The 23853-nt window shown below is 39.5% G+C and overlaps 1 protein-coding gene across 1 annotated transcript in view; it reads right to left on the bottom strand.

Annotated features, from left to right (window-relative positions):
• Positions 1-5072: 5072 nt before the first annotated feature.
• tafa2 (TAFA chemokine like family member 2) overlaps positions 5073-23853 on the bottom strand; it is a 44231-nt gene continuing 25450 nt past the window's right edge. Inside the window, exons 2-6 of the mRNA XM_026326389.1 lie at positions 20992-21095; positions 13631-13786; positions 9945-10069; positions 9282-9338; positions 5073-5544 (exon numbers count right to left, since the gene is read on the bottom strand). Coding sequence (XP_026182174.1) covers positions 9309-9338; positions 9945-10069; positions 13631-13786; positions 20992-21094 — 414 coding nt within the window. The 5' untranslated portion in view covers position 21095 and the 3' untranslated portion in view covers positions 5073-5544; positions 9282-9308. The remainder of the gene's footprint in view (positions 5545-9281; positions 9339-9944; positions 10070-13630; positions 13787-20991; positions 21096-23853) is intronic.

The following is a 23853-nucleotide window of genomic DNA, read 5'->3' as shown; positions in this document are numbered from 1 at the left end:
GCTTTCACAGGCTGCAGTTTTAATGTTTTCATTCACACTCATTCCCTCTCAGCAGCCTGATTTGCAGCAGCATAAGTCAGCTGTTTTTAGTTTAAAAAAAAAAAAAAAAGAAGAAGCTGTATGCTACCTGCCTGGCACGTAATTGCTGCAAAGTGGAGCATTTCACTGCAAACGATGCAGATATTTCCTTCAGGAGCAGGTGGAGCTAAATAGAGGATGTTAATGTTGCTCTGTGTCTGATAGATGTCTTCAGTTACTTACTTACCACACTGTGCTCTAAGTGGGCAAAATGCAGCTTGAAGATGTAACTGTAGGATAAACTCAGATGGGTTTTATGTGAGTTACGAATGTGAAAAGAAGTTCAAATTGAAGAGAAATGTGTTGCGTAGATTGATTATTTACATGGGTTTTTGTGAGCCTCATGCTACAAAGCCTTTATACTGACATTACTTAAGGCAAGAGAAACTTGAGTTTGGGCCCATCCACTGAGGGCGTACTTCAACAGACCTTTCCTCTTGCTTCCACAGTACCAAACCACTAAATAACCTAAAGCTGCATATATAAACATGAATGTGTCAGACCCTTAATGACTGATTAACAGATGCTCACAATGCAAACGGCCTTGTAATGTTTATTAGAGTTATTGTGAGGCCAACAGACAGACAGACAGACAGCTCCATAAACAGCTTTTTGTTGTATTCTAGTCATGGCCATGTTTCTGAGCCAAAGGAGAGTTTCAGGCTGGAGTTCTCAGGCTTCACTTAAAAGGATTTCAACACACAGCAAAGAGCAGACTACTGTGAGTCAACACTTCCAACAGCTGTAGCCTTTATTATATACCCACAGCAACATGAATAATTCCACTACAGCGAGTGTCTCATTTGTCATTTGACGGCTTGATGAATGCTTCAGGATTTCACACTGATGTGAGGGGCATCCATAAAAAAAAAAAGCAGGATTCATTAGTTGTATATCACACATACTGTATATCCAAATGTCATACAAATTATTCAGAGAAAACAAATGACATAATAAGTTGAATTTTTTTGCATGCAAATACCTTCAGGAGTGACAGGCTCCAAATTTCAAAATCTCTCTTGTCTGAGAGGTTTAAGGAGACTACATATCAAAGTGATTTCCATTAACATCTGTAATTCACTCTGTAACATGCGATTCAAACAAGTGATTTGTTATGTAAGATGATTAAATGAAATTAAAGCACAAAGCTGGTGATAACATCAATGGTTTACAGTGGGTCTGTGCAATGAAGCTTCTTTTCCCAGAGAATCGATGAACTCCGTTCCCCTGCTGGATTGTGTAATTACAAAGCCCTCATTATATTATGAAACTATACAGCATATGGTGAGAGAGGAGATTCCTTTGATGTGCTCTTGTAATGACTGCAGCGAAAAAAGAAAGATAGGGAACTGGCTGCTTTTACTTTATTTGAATCACTTGAAAGAAATCAAAGTTGTGAAAGCGAGGTTTTCTGTATTTTGCAGCTCTCCCACCTCTGGCCACTTCTTTGACTCCTCTGAACTGGCTCAGATACAAAGCGGGGGCTTGATATTGACCCTGGAAGTGTCAAACTGTTACGATATGCAGAGGCCATCGGTGCCACGGCCTTCTGATTCACAGAGAATGTTTGTCATGTTGCCAAAGGACACCTCTGGTACAGAGGAAAGAAGTTTGATGTTGGAGGGAAGCGCTCGCTCCTTTCAGAACATGTGAGCGATGCTTTAGGCAGCACTTGTCTTCAGTTCTCACTGCAACACATTTCACAGACTCTGTGTCTGGAAGCGAATAGCAGGCTGGGAAACAGTCACTCAGTGTAACTATGTTTGACAGGCAGGGAGAGAAAGGCAAGTGTCTAAAACATCACACTGTATGTTAAGAAATAAAATAACACATTTAAAAACCTAGAGAAACAAGAGCAACATCTCGTTCATATTTCTCTGTGCGTATCAAGTGTCTGCAGCTGGCTACGCTATCTATTTCTTTCTTGTAATTTCCCGAAAGAGAAGCATTTAAAAATCAAGAGGTGTCAGCAAAGCAACAAAAAGCATGAGCAATCCTCGACAGTAATCTAGAGCAGCAGTTCCTAATCCGTGGGTTGAGATCCAAATTGACTTACAGGCTTGTTGCTGGTGGGTCCCTTTATGACAAGGGTAGGAACTTTTTTAATAACCCTTCATCCCTGTGCAAGGAAAGGTAATTTCTCACTAGGGTCTTCAGCTAAAAACATTTGAGAACCTCTCATCTAGATAACAGAATTATGTGTAACATTGGGAACTTTGTAGGTGAGAGTCTGAACCAGGTGTTCATTTATAGCAGGATTTTGACAGTTCAGTAGAGGCACCACGCTTACAGTAAATCCACCTGCATGTTGTAATGGGCCGTCATGTTTGGCTTAACAAACGGAGTGCTTCCCAGTCACTAAGTGCTGTGGGAAATAAACATGCTACAGGTCCTGCCTGAAAAAATCTCCTTAATCATCCATCATGAATCTACATCTACTGTGGCACTTGTTGCACCTACCATTATTGCATTCAGAACTGTCCCCTGTGAAGAGTCTAAGGTTACCCTGAGGCAAGGGGGAGCATCAACAATAGTATAAATGATACTGTGGCAGACACTCTAACCCAATCTGACTACTGGTTGGCACTTTTGTCTTTTATCCAACTGCATATAGAGAGCTAAAATTGCCAGAATGCTGTTTCTGTGAGGAAACATCAACTTTTCAGAAACACTTTCAGGAGGAGCCAGTTGTGCCAATTTGCCGCAAAGGACGAAAAAGAGAGAACTAAAGTCATTTTTCACAGGATTGTTTCATTTTAAAACAAAGGGTCAAAATGACAACAGATGGTACTCTTGTTGTGGAAGGCAGAATGAGATGAAAAAAAAAAAGACATTTGAATCAATTTTTAACAAGAAACAACAAAGCAGGAATAAATCTGTTGCAGGGAGGTGCATTTCAAAATAAACAGATCATTTTGCCTGCTGATTTACATCAAAATGCTTTGCTTTTCAAGACTGATTTCCTCCACTGTGATAACAGGAGTCACGATGCCCCCCCCCCCCCCCGACAGCCAACTTTGGCTGTTGATTTGATAACTTCAGCAGCATCCTCTCTGAGGTGATGAATGTGTAAAGGACGCTTGATGTCGGCTGGGGAATTTCAAATGACAGAGGCTGACTGAACTCGTATTCAGTCATCAAATGACTAAAAATATTTTCTTCAGCTGTCTGTGTCTGAAAGTTATGAACCAGTGGTTTCCCATTTACAAACAGGCCTTCACTTTTTTATGAGTAATATAAGTTGCTTACAAATTTTTACAGATGGGATCATCACGCACAAACATCAACACAGCAAAGTGCCTGAAAGAATGACATTGTTTTATGGTGGATCTTGCATTAATAGCATTTTCACCATCATATTAGATAACAGCCTTCAGCACAAATTATATCTAGGGTTGGGGCGATACACTTAGCTCACAATACGTGATATTTGGTTCATGAGAACAAGACAAGAAGATATTTTAACTCTTAATAAATCTTCCATGACAAAATATATGGCTGGAAAAATAGTCTTTTAGGCAATAGACAATAAACTGCTAATAACCTAATATTGTTCTATGGAGGATAGAAAATGCTGAACAGAAATAAATGATTTCTTACATCAGTCCTACAGAACATGCAGTTCTTTTTGAGTTTTGGAATTTTTTTGTTTTCTTGTGTCTTACCATGGGTTTCATGATTTAGTTTTGCACAAGAAAGAAAATTATTGCTGTTTTATCTGAGTTTTGAACTGTAGATTTTTTTTTTTGTTTCTTTTCCTTGCAGGCTCCTCTGCTCTTTGCAAACAAAGTGCTTATATTGCACAATTTAACACAAGCCCAGTATATAAATGCAAGTTTCGCACACGCTGCATACACAAGAGGTTCCACTGCAACTGTAGAATGTATATTATACGTGTCTCAGAAAGACAGCTGAAACACTCGACTGACGCGCTGCTGTTATACATCGATACTGTGAAACAACTTTTAACCTCAAGGATAAAAATCACCAGCTGTATCAACACCTCTAACACAGTATGAACAAAACCTAAATGTACTGCAATTCACATTTTAGTGAGTAGAATTTATTGTAGGGCAGTGGTATTGGATTAGATTAAAACAGAGCCAGTGTTACCAATAAGTTTGCATCTCAGTATAGACTGAGAATTCCTTCCACATTATACTGTATAAGACCCTATGAAAACTAAGAATACAAAGCACAGCATTATGCAGTAGCCCCAGGATCCTAAAGTTATTTTGTGATTTTGGTCAGTGACTCTAAAGAGATATACTCCAGGAGAGATACAGACAGCAGCCAACTTGTATGCAGACCTCATGACTCTATACATAATAAGCAGGCCTACACATATGATTGGTGAGTATCAACAATACACACACACACATACATGGATGAAGAGGTGAAGAGGCCAAGAATTGACCTTTAGTGGATTTGTCACGTATGATGCATTTATTTAAACAAGACCAACCAACTCGCTGGCATCGCCACCCATGGAGCTATACTGACAGCATGGCTAAGAACTGCTTCCATTTAGATGATTAAAAGACACAAGGCTTTAGTTACACAACCATAGTTTATTACTGATGTCAGCACTTACACAGACTAAAGACGTGTCAGCGATAGCTACTGAAAGGTGACTAGCAAATCATATTTGAGTAACCATTTGGGGAACACTGTCGTCACTTGTTGCAACCAGATGCTGTGTGTTTTAATTTATGCTAGAGTCTAAACTCTGCTAGAAAAATCAATAAATTTTGTAGAAGTGGCAAAATAGCAGAGTGATTTTCAGAGGAAAAATAAACCATGACTGTATCCAACTTGACAGCTAACAGTACCTTTTAGAGCCCTGGTTTAGTTTGGTAGTTCTTAAATTCTCAACAATCACTGGGCTGAAAAGAAGATATGTGGTATATTTATGTTGAATTTATTTTCCATTTCTATTTCTGAATATACTAGTACTGCGCTTATTTCTTTGAAAATCACCCAAAAACGTCTGTTGCTCCGCCACGTTTTCATGTAACAACACTTCATAAGAGATGAAAGTCACAATTGACCATTAAAACAAAATCACATTTTGTTTTGAATATTTGCAATTCTTACAACATATTGACCTGCTGTTCACCCTGTTTGACGTGTGGTGTAAAATCCCCTGTAGATGACACATTACTCTAGAAATGAACATATAAGCAAAGTTCACCACCATTGTATTCCACTACAAGCAGTACAATGTAAATGATTAAATCCTGTCGTCCGGTAAGGCTAATCATATGGTGTCCTTCAAACAGAAGTGCTGAATTATCAGTACTTTTAATAGGATCTACTCTTCTTTTTGATGTCCAGAGAGTTCAAGAAGAAGCATTCAGAGTTTTTTTTGATAGATTTGCAGTCTAGAAGAAGTCTCTATTTACAGAATGGTCCTTTGCATCGTTCTCTCTTTTGGTGAGCCGACAAAGACCACCACTGATTCACCTGTGACAGAGGAAAAGTCTGTTAAAATTAAATTAGAGCCATCAAAGTTATGGCAGCATCTAAACTCTGCATGTGTCCCAAGAAATTGACCCCATCAGAAGCACTGGATGCAGCAGTGTGTAATTAATACTTCTCGCCTTTGCATCTTCTGATATATTACACACAAATGTATATTTCAGTGGTATAACACACAAAAAACAACAGACATATCATGACTGTGTAGAAACAGAAAAGAGCATGACCTACATTAATACAGCTCAACTTTATCAAAAGAAAATTCAAGAAAAGAGACAAGAGACTCCCGCCCACACATGTCAAGATTGTGGCAAAGCAGCTGTGAATTCAGATGCATTATTCAGCGCCGGGACCTCTTTTCATTCTTGCAGTTTACTTTTTATGTTTTTCCATTGTGAGAAAACTCATTACCTTCAGAGGAAAAATATGACCCTTAGAGGATGAAAAGTGTTGGATGAAACAAACAGCATGCCAACAGTTTTGCCTCTTATTGAGGCTTATAGGTATGAGTTTAGACCATGGGGTCTTCAAAATCAAAAGGGTTTATACCACGGGTGCATTAATATGCTTATTGAGAACAAAAGGGCACAGTTTGACTTCTGCAAAGCATGAAAGTGCTCAGTAAATTAAATTGCAGTAAGACGTTACAGTGTTTTATTACTAGTTGACAAGTGTAAATTGTACCTTAAAGGAAAGTTCAAGGTCACAAAAACAATCTGGCAGTATCAGATCTTTTGGACAGTTGGTGGGTGTGGGAAGAAGCTGTAAACAACACTGATGTCACCTTTTAAAGTTAATGGTTTTGGCCCCTGACATATGTACATCTAATATTTCCCTTTAATCTCTGCTCTCTACCAACTGTGTACAACGTTAAACTGCATGATGTTACACCGAGTGAATTTCTGAGAACCTCACTTCTAAAAACAGTGGTCTGTTGAGAATACTGAGAAAGAATCGAGACAGTAAAGCGTGGGTCGGCAGATCAGAACAATGACATAAGACGTAAAAGTTCCTTAAAGCTGTGGAGAATTGTGAATTCGTTAGATAATTAGCAGTTGGTTCATCACTAAGAGCAACACCTTTCATGGTATATACAGTTGATATACTGATTTGTGCAGGTTCACCGCAGGTGTGACAAGTCTGTATATATATATATATATATATATATATATGTATATACAAAAAAAAAAACTACCTTTGGTACAAGAATATGAAGTCAGACATTATAAAAGACCTCTATTGGCTTCATATATCAGCATATTGATGTCTGAGTGTTCAGAATAAAGAATGCTGCTGAGTGTGTCTGTGGTCCACACAAAATCTCTCTTAGTTAGACGCTGTCAGATACTCTGAAGACCTCCGTTCTCCTTGAGATTAAATTGCCTGTCATGAAGCTCAGTGGCTGACTGGCAGCTCCTCTGCACCTCCAAAAGTACATTCTCGAAAAGACTCTCGAGGAGCATAACATAACAACCTTCATAACGACGTCCGCTATCGATTCCAGCTGTCTGTCAGCCACCATGTAGGTCTGATGGACTGAGGGAAGCCGAACTTGTAAGGCTCCATTATCGATGCTGAACTTTTGATAGGAAACAGACAGGTCTGACAGCCTAGATTAATTCACAAATAGGTTGTTTGACATAGAGCAGGGCAGAGCAACAATGCGGCACTGCACAGTGTCATATAAATCATCCTCAATTATGCAGAAAAAGCAAAACAATTCAAAAATCATCAGGCCATCACTTGACAAAAAACCCCTGAATAATCATATCAAACACAGGGTACAGAGTTTCCATAAATTTAGGTTGTTGCAGCACTTTACTGCTCGCTGAACAGAATGCAATAAATTCTTCCCTTTTACAGAGTCATTTACATTCGTGGCTGTCACTGTGATTAATGTGATACTAATTTGAGAATAATTCCACGCTGAGAAGACAAAGAGTAGAGCGGCCTCTTGTCAGAAGAGAAAATGTCTTCAGAGATGGATCTACGCTGTCTCTCATTTCAGGAGGGCTGGATCATTAACGTATTTGACTGACTGTCTGAAACAATGCTAAAAATACTGAGAGGAAAACTAAGTCTTCGGTGGGCGTTGCGTTCGTATAATTGGTGGTTGACAAGTGCTAATTTAACTGGCAAAGGATTCATTTCCATTTAGTGCCTGAAGTAAGGTTGGCTGAAAGATTTAACACAGCAGGTGCACGGGCTTGTGTTGGTGTAATTCAGCCCTGTAATTGGCACACCCCAGTGTCCTTCTCAGCAATATGTTTTGTGTTGTAACTATCAAGGCTGGAATTTTTGTAGTATGGCAATTTTAAAGCTGCTCTAGTCCAGATTTTTACGTGAAAGTCCACAAGCAACATCAGCAAAAAACAGAAAGCTGGTACAATCCAGACTCATCTTTAATTGAGCTTTACTTTTAGGGCTAATGGGGAATTTTTGCATGAATCAAAGTCCCCCAGAACAGTACATAGGACATAGTTATCTACATTCATTTGAATGGTAGTGTAGGAATTTAGAAGGTTATCAGATACTGTAGATTGTAGGAGGACAGGGCCACCTGTTGCTGTGACATGAAATGTGCTGCCACAAACACACCCACAAGGCAAACAGTAATTTCAGTCATACCTCTGAGAGGCATCAAGGCTGTCACTGAATATTCACACTAATTTGCACCAGCAAACTTTGCACCTTGACGTCCCTGACTGGCAACAAGGGTTTGAAATGTTTGCAGTGCCGAAGATTTGAAGGATTCACTATCCAGCCATCCTGTGGTTTGACACAAGTTGACTAAATATAGCCTATATTTTTTCCATGTGTAGGTGGAGTAACTGGGGTTGGCATGGATTCCATTTTGAACTTTGTTCATGTCCAATATTAACAAATTGTATCTAAGCTTTTTGCCTCTTTTATGTTTCTTTTAATTAGCACAGAGTGATGTAGAAAGCACTGAGACGCTGCATGCAGTCGTGTCTGCCAAACTTAAATAGTCAGATCTGGTATGTGTAGGATAACCAAGAACTGACAGAGAAAATTTGAGGAGAAGTAGAGACTGTGTGATAAACAGCATTTCCCTGTACCCAGAAAGCTCAGCAGATTTGACTGTTGTCTTACTATTGAATAAACATTGCAGTGTACATCAGTGCTATATATCCCCGGTTAATATTCCAGCATGTTAGAAGTTCAGTGCTATGAGACTTGTTCCAAACTGAACAACACTATACCCTGCTCTGTCCAGTGTTTTGCATTAGCTGGTGGCTGCTTTGTTTACATTTTGAATTCTCCTGGTGTTTCCAGTCTGTATGAATGTATTTATGATACGGAGTGATAGAGGTCAGTATACTTGGAGGTCCCAGGTTTCTGTTGTGCTGTTTCCCAAAAGCTCAGCAGGGGTGAGGAAGAAAGTGTGACCCCTGGTACTTTAGGTAGCCTGCATAAACTTAAGAAACTTGTTTCTCTAAGTTCAAAGATGTGCGGGGTAAATCCGCTGGGTAATGCTGATGATGTTTTGAACAGGATGTTGTTTTACTGGATTGCACCCCTCTAGGCACTCGTCTCCCTGTCTCTGATGTAGTTAAACATGAAGTGACGATACACAGTAAATTATACACATATTTTTGGACATTTAAGTGCAAAATAATGAGTCCTTTTCTGTTTTTCAATTGTAAGGAAGACCCACAATAATTAATAGTTTAAGATATTTAATAAAAAAAAATCATTACCTGGATTCCTCTGTGAAGGATCTGATGTTACCAAAGCTGGTCTCTGTCTGCGGAGATCTTTTCAGTTGTCCATATTAGAGAAGACAACAAAAGAAATGTTTAGCTTTTACCTTCATTTTTTCCTCTTGTCAAGACCTCATAGTTAACCAAAATTTCCAGACATCTCCAGAGGCGCGGGCTTGCCTAAGAGGCCTGGAGCACTAAAAGAAAAATATATATATCCCTTTTTTAGGTCTTGACAACTCCCTGAATCAATACCCCAGGCTCCAGGCTCCCGGCTCCAGGCAGGTGTGGTGCGCACAGTTTAAATAATTAAATACATGGAGAGAATCAGAACTGAAGTCTACGGGTCGTCATAACACGGTGAAGGATACGGGCATCGTGTTACAACGTTAAAAGCAGGTAATTGGAGTGAGTAATTGGCCAGTTTGGGTGCTCAAAGTGGCCTGAAAGTGCTAAGGAGACATGGCAGCCCATTGATTGCAGGCCCCTGGGGTCCAAGCACCAACTGCAACCATAAGCTGTTTTTAGGTAACGACAGGGCAGACCACTGTAACAGTAGCCACAGCTTCTTGACTTTGAGCAGTTGTAGTGTGTAAGGTGTATTTCAACAGGTTCAAATTTAATCCCATTAAAGTGACAGATTAATTTTTTTAAACTCACCTTAGTAGTTTTGATCTTATTCCCTGTAGCACAGCTCCAGCCCTTCAGGTCAGGAAGAACTTTGCATTCTTCTCCATCAAGGCACGGATGCATCTGACACCACCATTTCTGCTCCACTATCGAGGCTGACAAAGACATAGAGGTCAAAGAGCAAATTAGTCAGAAATGTACGAGGTCAGCAGATTTTGTGTCGCGTTTGTATTTTAAAAATGGATATAACAATGAAAAAAATGTAGTTACTGTCAACAAAACCAAAATAAATAGTGACAGACGAATGAATGGCTAATTATTGCAGCATCTGCAAAATATATCATGGAAGCTGCACACACATTTCCATGATAATTTGAGCCTTGAGTATAAATCCAATCATCCTGTAGCATCTGCACATCACATTTTTTTAGATCTCACATGTGAGATTTGCTGTTTGACCAGTTAAACTCAAAGATAGAAATAAGTAAATATTTGGAGTTTTCAGACACAGTCTTGAGAGCCCTGATGCACCTTTGCATATGTTCAGGATGGAAACCGGAAAAACACGACTCCTGTCATACGAGTGGAAAAACCTCAGCTCCTGCAAGAACGTCTCCACCATCACCTCCATAAAGAGATCGTTAAACGTCTGCTACTCCATTGTACAAGATAAGATTTAAATTTAGCATATTAGAGACATCATTATCTACGTTTCACCAGCATTAGAGCTTTTCCTAATGAAGAGGACGGTTATTATAACCCATACATTACACTGGATCCTCACTAGAGTAAATTGCACAGAATGGATACTTTATGACATGAAGCAATCAATTTGTATCACATAGCTATGGTTACAGCAGCAGTGTGGCGTAAAAAGTGCATCAGGTCAACTGCAAGCAGATGGTGGTTGTGTAACAGCAGCTATTAAAAAGCCACAAAGCTTTCCAGTGTAATGAAATGGGAGTATTGATAACCAAACATGCAAAGTTGCATGGAATACATTTCACTTAGGAGCTAATGATACTTTCAAAACATAAAGACTGAAAACATCTGGGAGAAAAAAGCTTTTTAACTTTTTATTATCGTAAAAATGGAGACAAGTCTTTGCTTTAACCTGAGAAATAACCAGATGTTTTTTTTTTTTTACGTGTGTAGGAAATAAAGTGCTCACAACTCAATTCTTACACTGTCAAAAAAAAACAAAACAAAAAACACTGATAATCAGTTTCATTTATATAATAAAACTGAGGCATTCATCTTTTTAGTCAGTCATTAAAATGTCTTAATCACAATCATGTGCCAACGTTGAGGACTCCAGTATGAGTGTTAGGGCTGAGTATCTTTGGAATATGGCCAAAGTTGATATATTCCTGGCAAGACATTGCTGGCTCAAACAAGCCCAGCAGATTGTAAGTTATAATTTAGCCGTTAAAGAGGTAGTCCAACAATTTTACAAGTCAATTCCAGTTTACTCATGATTGGAAGCGTACCAAGAATTAAAAGCCTCTGTTGGATCAGTTTTGTCCGTTCTTAAATCAGTCTGTTGTAACCCCCCGCGACCTTATGGAAGTTCAGTGATAATTCTCTGGAGAAACCAAACCCTGTAGCTCTGTCTGAAAGTCTACATGTAACCTTACAAAACTTTCCCAGCAAAGGTCATGGTGACATTTTACATTTACTTTGATGCTCAGAATAACTTTCTCCTCCATATTTATGTGAGCCTCTAGTACAATACACTGAGTGGTATGACTGCAGCATGACATCAAATACTTACTTAAAATCACTTGAACATTGAGTTCCAGTGTAGAGATGTGAGTACATTTACTTAATTACTGTTTTAAGTACAAATTTAAGATACATACATTTTGCTTGAGTACCATAACTCCACCATAATTCATAATTCAATTGTCTTAGAGTACTAGTAGTCTGCAATAGTAATTGTATAATACAATGTATCTTAGTATAACGCTCAGTGTTTTTACTACTTTTAAGTATATTTTGATGCTTGTAATTAAGTATTTCTTAAAGTACTTAAAGAATGTGAATGAAATCTCACTGCTGTTGATATGATAAGCACATCAGGTTCAAATAAACCCACCCACTGTACTATGCTTGTAAACCACTTGAACTGCAGTCCAGCGGATGGTTTTAATGCTGATGTAATATAGAGTACTGAGGGAACGTAAGACATTTCTGCTATCTGTTACAGGTTAGTGATTTCACTGCATCTGTTGGAAAACAGTCAGTGGCTCAGCTGACATGCAGCAGTTTTCCCACTCATGATAAGGTTATATGATACAATCTGCAATTCATCTTCATTAGAAGTAGGAGCATAAAAACTGATTTGCAAGCCCTTTAAGTTTTAATTATATTATTCCAATGCTTTTGGTTTATTAGCTCGAACTCTGTGTTTTTTTTTTTTTTTTTTTTTTTTCAGTAAAATTTACAGGTATTTCCTGTGGTTACCTCTTCTGAGTAGCATTTTCAAATCAATTCCGTGTCTTATCAGATCTATGGAGGTTAATTCGTCTTCGTATAAAGAGGAGATTGTCTCACACAGAGTTGAACTAAAGGTAATCCCTAGTTGTAGAAGAAAGAATAATTAAAAGGTTAAGTGCTGATCATTTTTTCTGAAATCACCCGTAGAGCTTTAAACTGAGGCCAGTAGCTCACAGCTCTAATTTGTGGAAAATGTCAATACTAAAATGTCAAGGAATAGGTCAAACATGATTGGGTCCGGAGTTTAGCCAGAAAAACGGCTTTTCAGACCAAAGTGAAGCAGCCACCTCGGCCGAGTCGGGGGTCTGACACATTAGCATGCTAAGAGACCCTCTGGGTCATTGACTTTACAGTCTGCAGAGGACACACTCACATCCACTCATAGGTGATTAAAACAGCCCTTCAGGAGCCTCTTTGTCAGGCCACTATTCACGCTGTGCAGATACAGTACAGTCAGATATAGCAAGGACTCTATTATGTTATAGAATCACACCAAATGACGAGTAAACGATGAAGAAAATGTGGGTACTACTACTACTACTACTACTACTACTACTACTACTTACTACTACTACTGCTTTATCACTCTCCTAATTCTCTGATTACTGCTACTGCTGTTTTTACTACTGTTGTGTTACTGTTGCTCCTTTTAACCATTGCTGCATAACCATTGATAGATCACTGTTTGCCCTTTCTTTCTCTCATACATTGAATCCCACTTCCTCTTTTATTTCAGTCCACACATGAAATGGGACTACATTACCCTTCAGCATGATCTTGTATCAGGGATGGACACATGTTTTTACTAGGGCTAATTACTGGAACGTATTATACACACCTTTAAGCTATGTGAGCACTTCAGTCGTAGGGACCAAGCAGTTAATTGAGAAATGACTCAGTTAAAGATAACTTAATAACCCAGAGCATATTGTTAATGCCAAATTGATATTGATATTGATAGTTATTAGCATGTCTAAATTTTAATAGAAATATTATCACCAGTCTATTCCTTGTATTAATCTAGTAAACTTTTTGTTTAAGATTTGTTCATGTGTAGATTTTCCTGTAGTTTTAATTTATGAAGACAGCTCTTTTAATATACGTTGCATCTCTCGGAGGTTTATCTGAAGTGAGGTAGTTGATCTCAGCAAAACTAATAAGACATGTCAGCAAACAAAACCAGGAGAGAGTCCATGACATATTCAGCTGCAGCGTACCATCTACGCACGATGGGGCAGCTCTGGTGGTGCCGGCCACTTGCCCGGGAAAGCAGGAGCACTTCACAGTTTGTGACCGCTCCTCGATTTTGTTCTTGTTGCAGCAGCGATGCAGCGCCACCACCTCGCAGGTGCCTGTTCGGACATGGTGCGCTGCTGGAGAAACAACAGCAAAAATGAAATAATCAGCAGTGGTGCAATAGTTATTACCTTCATCTGCACACCCACTCAGCTAGCCTTGGTTTGAGACTCATAAGAGTCATTCTCGGGTCTCTGTTGACTGCTCTAAATCCCTCTGTCCCAATAATGCAAACATGAGCAGACTACCAACATTCAGTTTTCTTTTGTTATATGGATATTATTTTGTTTGAGTGCTGAGCTAATGTGGTTTGTTGGAATGCTGGTTTTCATGTTCCATAACTTGTTTGGAAAATAAAGGGCTATTTAATCAACATAATACATATCATTTTACTTTAATTAAGCTTGGAGACTTTCCAAGTGGTCGAAATCAAAGCAACGAAGGCTGATGTCAAATGAAAAGGTAATGATGGGTATTCATTTCTCACAAGCTCTTAAAAAAAATTCCGATGCTATTTGTGAAAAGTAAAGTGTTGTACTGTGAATTTGGAGCCAATTTCCAGATCATGCTCCATTGTCTGAATTATTTACAGCCTGAGCTGCTCCGTTCTCTTTTAATTGCATGTGACATTTTCATGAGGTGTCCTTCTGCAAAGATGCTCACTGCTGCTGCTGTAAAGAGCAAATCTGAAATGACTGCGTGAAACCGCTTCTCACTGTCCACACTGTAGTGGCTCAGCTAAACCCTGCTAATTATGTATTTACTTCAGGATGTAATGTTGGGGTAACAAGCAACTACTGAGACAGTGATGGATTCAGCTGGGACTGATTTATATTAAATCCGGTGAAAACATTCAGCAATGCCTCAGGGATGTAGGCCTAGCTGTTTCTTGATTCAGAGTGTATGGCACATGAAAATATTTACAGTACGTAAAATTAGCTGGTTGTCTGTTTTTCAGTTATCTGTTGTCTGTGATTAGATTGCCTTAAACACATCACCGATGGCTGAAGTTAGAATATGAGTGAGCAGAAGGTAGAAATGGCAAATATGTAAAGCAAAAAGACTGGGAGACACAAACAGGAAGTTCCATTTTGATTTAGCACTCAACTTTTGATAGCATGTCGCCTCTTAACAATCCCCCCCTTCCTTCCTCATACATCAAAAAGTAGCAGGGTGCTCACTCATCCTCTGCCCAAAACAAGAAAAGATGTGAAGGACAAACACACAGCAAGCTGAGCTGCTTTAGATGTTTATAAGAGGCATGCTGCCAGTATCTCTCTAAAGGATGTACTTCACACTGGGAAACTGTGTTTTTGACTGGAGTTGGAGTTCTACTTGAATGCCTGTTCAGTTTTTCCTGCCAGCAGATGCAGAGAAAAGCAATCAACATGGGAATCAGTCTGTTTTGCAAACCCAGTGTCCAGCTCTAAATGTGCTGCACTGCTGCTGTGACACAGGCGATCGCACTGGACCTGGACTTGCCTTAGGGGCTTATGTGCATGTGCTTTGTATATTTGTGTTTTTTAAAAGTTTTAATGCCATGAAACGTAAATAACATGGTTTAGTGTTGTCCTGTAGTTAGGAAACATATTAAATAACCCCAGTTTGAATAGTCAATACACTAAAAGCACCATAGATACTATATGTAATCAGTAATCTGCTTTACCAAACCTCCTTTTCATTTGGGGTGATATGATTTCCTTGTCATGTAATATTAACATTTAAATTCTTAGGACTTCCTTGCATTGACATTTTCAAACCAGCCCTGTAAGTAAGATAAAAATGGAAAAAGTAGAAATCGACTAACTGCCTCGTATTATGAGATTTTAGAATCCATTTGACAGAAGAAAACATAAGGCATCATGGATTTCTGAAAAACAAAATGTACAAAAACCACGTGCAGTAACAGGGGCCTGAAAAAAAGCAAGCAAATGAAAGAAAAACTGTTTGTTATGACTTTGTTTCAATTATCAGATTTCACATTTGAGCAGCCAGATTTTTAACATGCTCCCACCACTTCTCACAATAAGGCACCGAGTGTGCCGCGGCTCAGCTGAAGCTTTTGTCAAAGTTCTTTGCAGTGACAAGACCTGATGGTTTTGTTTTCACGCAATTCATTAACAGATTGTGAGCCTTAGAACCCAACATGCAGTTAGTCTAACATAACATCATCTTACCTAGGAAAGAAATCTGAAAGTATAAACTCTTTCTTCATGGATAATCAGGCCATAATGTGATGCTTCAACATGAAATTAGAAGTGAATCAAATTTTTACCTTTAGTAGAGCTGCAGCAGCCAGCGGCCCGCTGTGTTTCCAGACAAATAAAGTGACAGGTCTACTCATTTGATGTAGTAAAAGCCAAAAAAAGAACATGTGATAAGTAGAGTGGTGCTGACATGCGGTGCGGCTAATGCTTCAGTCTTCCACCTACAATAGTGTGCTGTACAAACTGTAACAATGCCATGGCACATTATTTTTCACATCAGGTGTGTTAAACCCTCAAAGGCAACAGTTTCTCCATTGTTATTCTGACACAGCTCTGAACTCCAAAACACACTGAAGACTAATGTGCTTTCAACATGGACCCTCTGCTTTAACTCATGTTTCAGAGCAACTTATTGGCCATTGTTAGCCTGTTTTAGACTGAGCCGTAGCCACATCAGTACAATTACGGCTGCATTGTTAATAATTGACATAACTGATAACTTTAAGTATATAATTAATCACATAATACATTAAATTGCTGTCCTCTTGAGTTGCTGTCCAGCCACCAAAGTACAGATGAGATGTTAAAATGCTGATGATACCTGCTTGTCAATACTCAGCGCTCCAAGCGCAGGAGCTTAACAAGCAGCAGCGATTTGTGCGGCGAGAGTTTCTCAGACTTTCTTTGCCTCAGGTTTGAAGTGAACCTTTATATTCTCTGTTGTGCTTGTTGGCTGGTCAGATAGATTCAGATAAGCATGAAAGCTATGTCAGATAAGGGGTATCTGTCTGACTTTACAAACTAACTTTACAAAACCAACACACTGACGTTCAGACCTTCACACCATGACTGACTGGTTATAAAGATCAATACCACTCTCACTCTGAAACATGAGCTTAGCTAAGGTTAGCTTACCATAAAGACTGGAAACCAAGCCAAACAGCTAGCCTGGCTTGGCATGAAATATCAGTCATATTCTGAAAACTATTTCCACAGTGATCTCCCAAGACTTTCTGCTAATTATCAGACAGTAATTCTGTTGTTACCAGGCATTCGTGAATCCTTTGAGTGGCTTTTAGTGGGGTGTGATGGACTCTTGGGCTTTCTCTCTGTGTAATACGACAGTTGTCTGTCTCTCTCTCTCGAGACAGAGAATAATCTACAAATGATGCATACTTGTATTAATCACAAAGCTGTTGTGAATGATAATTTAATCATTGCTTTATATACGGCGTTGATGTAATAGATGATGTGTAGCTACAAACACAGCCTCTCCTATAGAGAAATGATCTTTGATGATGAGCTCACTAAACACAAATCCCTCAGTACAAACCTACTGTACATAATGAGGTGTAGAACTGTTACGTTAATGGTGATGAACAGATTTTTCCCCTCCAACTATTTGTTACTTTGTTAGTAGCAGTTTGACAGATGAGGAACTGTTTCAGTCAAAGCACAGTCTTTCAGCCACAATTACAAATTCGATTGAAAGAGGCAAACACAAAGCCACCGAGCAGTGGACACGTTTAACATGGGTATGCTGTAGTGTCCCCGACTGATACTGCTCTCTCTGGGGTGTGCTCAGTGTTCTCCTTACTTGGCAAAATGCTCCTTATGCAACATATAATTCTTTTTTATTACAAAGTGCAGAAGGTCTAAGGTGCAGAGCAAGCAGCACATTTTCACGCATATAATGCAAGATATCCTGTAAGTCAAACATCAGGGTCAAATGTGCAACTGTAAGGCAAACACCTCAAGCCACATACCTGTCCCACCTGAGTGCTACGTGTCTAAAATAGTGTAGACCATCAAATGTGTTTTATTCCACCCAGGTTCAAGTTCCCTTTTAGCAACCTGTGTGCTGTGATTCTTGCTAAATGGTATCCCTTTGTGGACACTGAAATTCAAGGCTGTAATGGGTCTGCAGGGATCACAGTAGCACAATTTGAAGGTCAGAATTTAAAGTTTCTTCACTCACAGCCATAAAATCTGATGGTACAAATGTCCAGAGATGTGGTGCATTGTAAAAACCAGTTGGAGGTGTTCCATTTAAAGCTGTTTCAATCAATAAGTTAAAGTTTATATAATTGCTAATTTAATTAATCACGTTTTAGGGTTTTATAAGAGTTAATATTTCATTACAGAATGTTGCTTCAGCATATCCTAGCTGTTTTTAATTCTTACTGTTATTGTGGAGTCAGGAACCTTTTCTGTGTTTGCTCATTTGCATTTTTAAAAAGCCAGTTTGTACATCACTGTTGGCCTAGGAAGCGAAGCGCAATGCCCCATGGGGTTGGAAGATAAATCTGAGAGATTATGAGATGATTTACAAAATGTTAGAAAATATTTTTCTTGTGCTTCTGATTTACTGTACAGTTTGGTCTCCTTTGGTCTGTAAAAAAAACTCTTCAGAACAATTTGAAAAGGCAACATTGCTCTTTTGGTTGCTTTGCTCAGGAGAAACGTGTAGACTTATGGCAAGAGGCTCACAAGTTGAAATCATTTTGTTTTAATGGATCACCAATCTCGAAACCTCATTTAGACACTGTGCAGACTATAAAAATACTCTGACTCATTTCTGAGCATATAATGTGAATAAAACATAAGAAATTATGTGAATATAATAGAAACACATCTATTCTGTAAGACGCACATGATACAGCTAAAAAGCACAGCTGAATAATTTGTCAGTGTAACATTTTGGAAGGTGCTTCCACTCAATATCAGCAAATCCAATTAGCATGTTTTGCATTGATGTGGCCTAAATTATATGTAACACAATGCCACAATTCAAAGCTAAAAGAAACAAGAAAAAGAAGAATAAGTTGGATTTGGAAGTGGACATGTAAAAGCACTTTAAACAGTGAATAATGTAGATGCTAATTAGAATAAATTGGATGCCCTCACAGTTTCTAAGCCAAGCTGGCCTGGGACTGAGTCCAGTCTGACTACACTCCCTGCTCTGCCTCCTCCTTGGTCAATAAAGGACGAGCACCAAGGTGAACACAACCGCCATGACACTTGTTAAGTTATTGTGCAAAGTCTATCCTTGTGCAAAGGACAGGCTCTTCTGTCGTAATATCACCGTCTGATTAGAGAGCACAAAGACAAACTTTCTTTTTTATAAATCAGAATGAAAAATCAACAGAATTTACCTAGTTGTCAGTCAAAGAGGATGTCAAATGTTGCAGACACGATCCCGTCTTCACTGGCATAAATCGGTTATTTCAAGAAGTCAAAGCATTAGTAAATCAACTTGTCTCCTCGCTGAAATGAACTAAATTTGCCCTGCCTCTCGGAGGATAGGTTTAGTGTTTTTGTGTGCTTTCTGAGAAGAAGCACTTTTTTTTCTATTTTAGACGTGTTCTGGGTTCATTCCATCCCTTGAATGATAACAGGTTTACAGCAACAGAAATACCACCCAGGGGAAATTAGAGGGCTGCGGTGGCTATCAGAGAGAAACTGAATGTGTGTGGGATCTTTCTGATCCACTTCCTGCTGAAATGATGAGCACCTTGAGTGAGGAATGCTGTCAATCAAAACCACACACATCAAAGCGCCATGCTCCCGTTTAATTGGTCAACAAAGAGGAAAGAGGTACGCGTGATTTCTGACATGCTCACAAAATGGACATCCTGTCCGGCAGCAGCTGTGCCTGTATACCACCAATTACCTGAAGCCGCGTGTTGTCAGGAGGACTTCCCGTGATGAAACATGTGGGTTGGCCTCTGCTTGTAATGTTGCTGACTTGCCATAATTGAACTCCCTGGGTTTACTAGTGACAAGTCGACAACACTTTTAATGAAGCTAGGGGAAAAGAGTTTGACTCATACCTCCAAAATAGTTGTTTCAATCCAATTAGTCCCTTTTTACAACTGTGACATTTCCTATATGTGGAAGTTCCAGAGACAGCTTGTATATGTCTTGACGTAAAGAGACCTCACTGATCATGTTAAGCATATGGTGGGACTGGGGGAACTGAAGTAAACCAGGAGACAAAACATCTTTACCTTGATTTTTTTTTTTTTTTTTTTCCTTTTTTACTGAAACACTAGGGCAATGCTCTCACTTCAAAGCTCAGTACTGTACCTGTGGGACTGATGAGCAGATAGTCTTGTTTCTTTTTACTTCTGCATTGACCAGCACACCGCACATGTGAACTAGTGCTTTTCCTGCTGGGCCTGCCCATGACTTCACAACACACTGTGGAAAGAAAACTCACTTTTCTATGCTCTGTGAACGTTTTACCAATAGAAAATCTCTGTGGTTTTAAAAATTCCTAATCATGAGAGGAATGTCCAATGCTAGAATCAGAATCAAACTTTATTGGCCACGTTTTTTCACACAAACAAGGAATGTGACTCCGGTTAGTTGCAGTGTAAGGTGTATTTTCAATTATCTCTTTTATAATGGACAAAAAATGCCTGTTGGGGCTGCGATGATAATTGTTCAGTGCAGTAGCACAAATGACCACTGGTTCCAGATCAAGCCTTTGACGACAGTTAATATCTTCTGTGGAGCTTTGTCGACTCTTAAATAATAACCCATAATGGTGTCGTTGGCTTGTCTCATATAATATAATGTTATATTAAGCCTTTGTTACCAATTGGCTGCGTGGACAGAGAAAGGCATAGGCATTATTTATTTATTTTTTTTATCTGTCTCTTCTAAATCCCATATCTTAATATACAGTACTACTTTAAAGCACAGTGACTTAGGCATGGTTGGATCCACTGTAGGATATAATACCCATAACAAACAACAGAGAGAAAGAATCTAACACAAACCAGTCTATTCACACTGTAAGGCCCAAGGTAGTCCCCGACAAAATGTGCTGATAGTGTTTTACCACCATCAAATTTCTTAAACAGCTTTGTAATGTGCAAGTGTTACCATACTGATGAATCAAGGCACAGCGTCATTCAGGGATTAGCTCAACCAAAAACAGAAAGTGACACTTTTAACTCTGCGTTCGGTTGTGTTATCGGAGAGAGTGTAAAGATGTTAGCTTTTGTTAGAAGTCACAGCAATAAGACTTGAAAAATCCATTAAGAAAACCTGTTGCTTTTACTCACCTGTAGTTCCTTCTGTGGGTACAGACATCTCCCAGACACTGATCACAAGCACCATTACAAGTAGAGCCCCTTTACTTCCGATCTGCATGTATCGCTCACTCATCCTGGGAAAGCAGAGAGGAGTGTTACCATGAGGAGGTCATTAACCAATAACCAATTCCAAATGAAATAGACATAGTCTGTATTGTGCATTTTAACAGCAGACACTGGATCATTTACCGTATTTTCTCCACTATGTCGCACTTTCTTTTACTCCTCTCGCTTGTAGTGTGACTTATATAGTGAAAGAACTTTTGTATTTAGTCATTTTGTTGAGTAGTCACCAGTGTTAGATGGCACTCTTGACTCAACTGAGTTTAGTACTGTACTGCGAAAATGGTATAATTATCAATACGACTTTTTTTTCTGTTCAGTAACATTGTTTTTGCTGAAAGCGACTAATATTCTGGTGCAACTTATAGTCTGGAAAACCATCACCATGTACTAGCATCTCATCAGCCTCCCAACTAGCCATTTTGCAATGGGAGTTATTGGGTTTATGGTACAGACCAGGGAGAGGGTGCTGTTCCACAAGCTCACAGTTTAACTCAACGGCTTAGCTTGTCTGAACATATATTTGCTCTTATCAAGCAGAGATACAGGCTGCTTCTCAAAACAAACTACAGCTGTGAATGTGCTCTAGATCACTGTCTCCAAATCTTCTTTTTCTTCCCCTGCACTTCCGTTGCTCTCTCCTCCAACACAAGGCTGTTAAAGTGGGAACATGAACAGAAGGTGAAGGCCCTCTGCTGCCCCAACAGGCTTCCATAAGCCTCTCAAGGCTCAGCAGTAGAGTGGAAGAGAGCAAGCAGGCCACAGTAGTTAATCCATCCCTCCACACAGCACCTTTTTCCTCTGCACTCTCTCTCCCTAATGAAGTGTGGGGGAGCTGAGGCCACACTGCATAAACCATCTGGCACAGTGTGTTATCACTGACAGACAACGATCAAATTTCAAACGAGGATGCAGGAGCAGAACGGTAATTACTGGAAGAGGCATGGTATCGAATGGCGTGAGCATACAATGTTACAAGCTGCGTTTACACCTTATTTACCGCCTCCCGCCTCTTATCTGCCTGCCTCATTGAAATATAGATTGGCTAAACCTCGTTGGGATTCTCAAATTATTTGTGTAATTAAGTTTATTTTGGAAAAGCGAACATGACCTTTTATCAAGACTTTTCTTAATATCTTCCAGCTCCACGCAGAAATTAGAATGCAGACAATGAGAACATAAACAAGAGGGAAATAATTTATCCTGCTAATTTGTTCCTGTTTGCATACTATATATTCATAAAAGCATCTTGCAAACAATTGGTCTGGTTTGATTTTTTAGGTTTTTTCATTTTTTTTTTGTGGACAAAAACAATAGGTGGTGCTGGTAGGTGGGCTGATAGTCAGTCACACTTCAAAGCTTTGTCATGTTAATGATGTGTCATTATTTCCCCAACCCCACCAAAGTAAATATTGGCACAGGCAAAATGTAACAGAGCCCTAGTTGCATCTTCATCTTCCCAGCCTGCCTCACTTCAATTAGTTAGATTCTACATTTTCCAGAGTGAGATATCAGAAATATTGTTAGTGGGTAGCATTGATTCCTCACAGCAAGAAGATTCCAGGTTCAAAACCCACCAGGGTTAAAGTGAGAACATGAACAGAAGGTGAAGGCCCCACTGCTGCCCCAGCAGGTGTCCATAAACCTCTCAAGGCTCAGCAGTAGAGTGGAAGAGCAAGCAAGTAGGCCACAGTGGTTAATCCATCCCTCCATACAGCACCTTTTTGGTCAGGTTGATTGGTGACTCTAAATTGCCCATAGGAGTGAGTGTGAGTGTGTGAGGTTGTTTGTCTCTATGTGGCCCTGTGATGGACTGGTGACCTGTCCAGGGTGGACCCCTGCCTTTCACCCAAAGAGAGCTGGGATAGGCTCCAGCAGATCCCTGTGACCCTAATTAGGAATAAGTGGGTATAGATAATGGATGGATGGATGGATGGATGGATAGAGATATCAGAAACATTGGGTCATTTAGCTATTTATCCACAGAGGACTGACTAAATGGACCCAGGGGATCTATTATGGTTTCATGGTGGATTTTTTTCCATCACTAAAATGACATAAACCTCCACAGAGGTCAAACTGGTCAGCTTGATGACACTTGGCAGGGAGTTCAAGGTAAATGGAGAGATTGGAGAGAAATTCACTCAAATGTAGATTGTGATAGCGATGTAATGGTAAGTTTTATGTATTTGCTCGTATGAGAACAGTTGCTGCTAATGGTCTCCTTTATGGCAACAGATTTATAGCTGCTGCTTAGCTGAACAAGTAGAGGCTGGGTTAAAATGGTGGCCAGTTCATGTTTCTGTGCAATCTACAGCGATGTGTGACAAAAGGGTCATTGGTGACAGAGTGGAGGGCAGAGCGCTACCGAATCATTTGCTGCTACTGTCTGAGGGTGCACTTCTATAAATGACAACTCATTGTCCCTGAATATGCTGTGTTGTCATCGGTGCAGTGGTGTGTCTGGCAGAGCGAGTCGCTGAAGATTTGTTACAGTCTGAGGCCATTTTACATCTTGGCCTTGACTCAGAGGTCTTCAGCAGGTTTGGCAAAATACAAAAGTATCGCTGCATTAATCCGAACAACCTGCTGTTTAAGTCACCATCATGTTGTCTTACACATACAGCTCTGTTTTGCTGCATAAATATTGCCATTATATACACAACAAAGTGATCCAGCCTGCATCCTGTTGATAGAGGTTTTTGCATATGTTATTTTAAATGTTGACAGGAAGTGGAGACATGTTACATTTACGCCTTCTCAAGCAAT

Source organism: Mastacembelus armatus, chromosome 23 (genome assembly GCF_900324485.2).
Source record: "Mastacembelus armatus chromosome 23, fMasArm1.2, whole genome shotgun sequence".
Taxonomy (NCBI): domain Eukaryota; kingdom Metazoa; phylum Chordata; class Actinopteri; order Synbranchiformes; family Mastacembelidae; genus Mastacembelus; species Mastacembelus armatus.
Note: the sequence above shows the minus strand (reverse complement) of the source record. Positions and strands in the feature narration are given on the sequence as shown.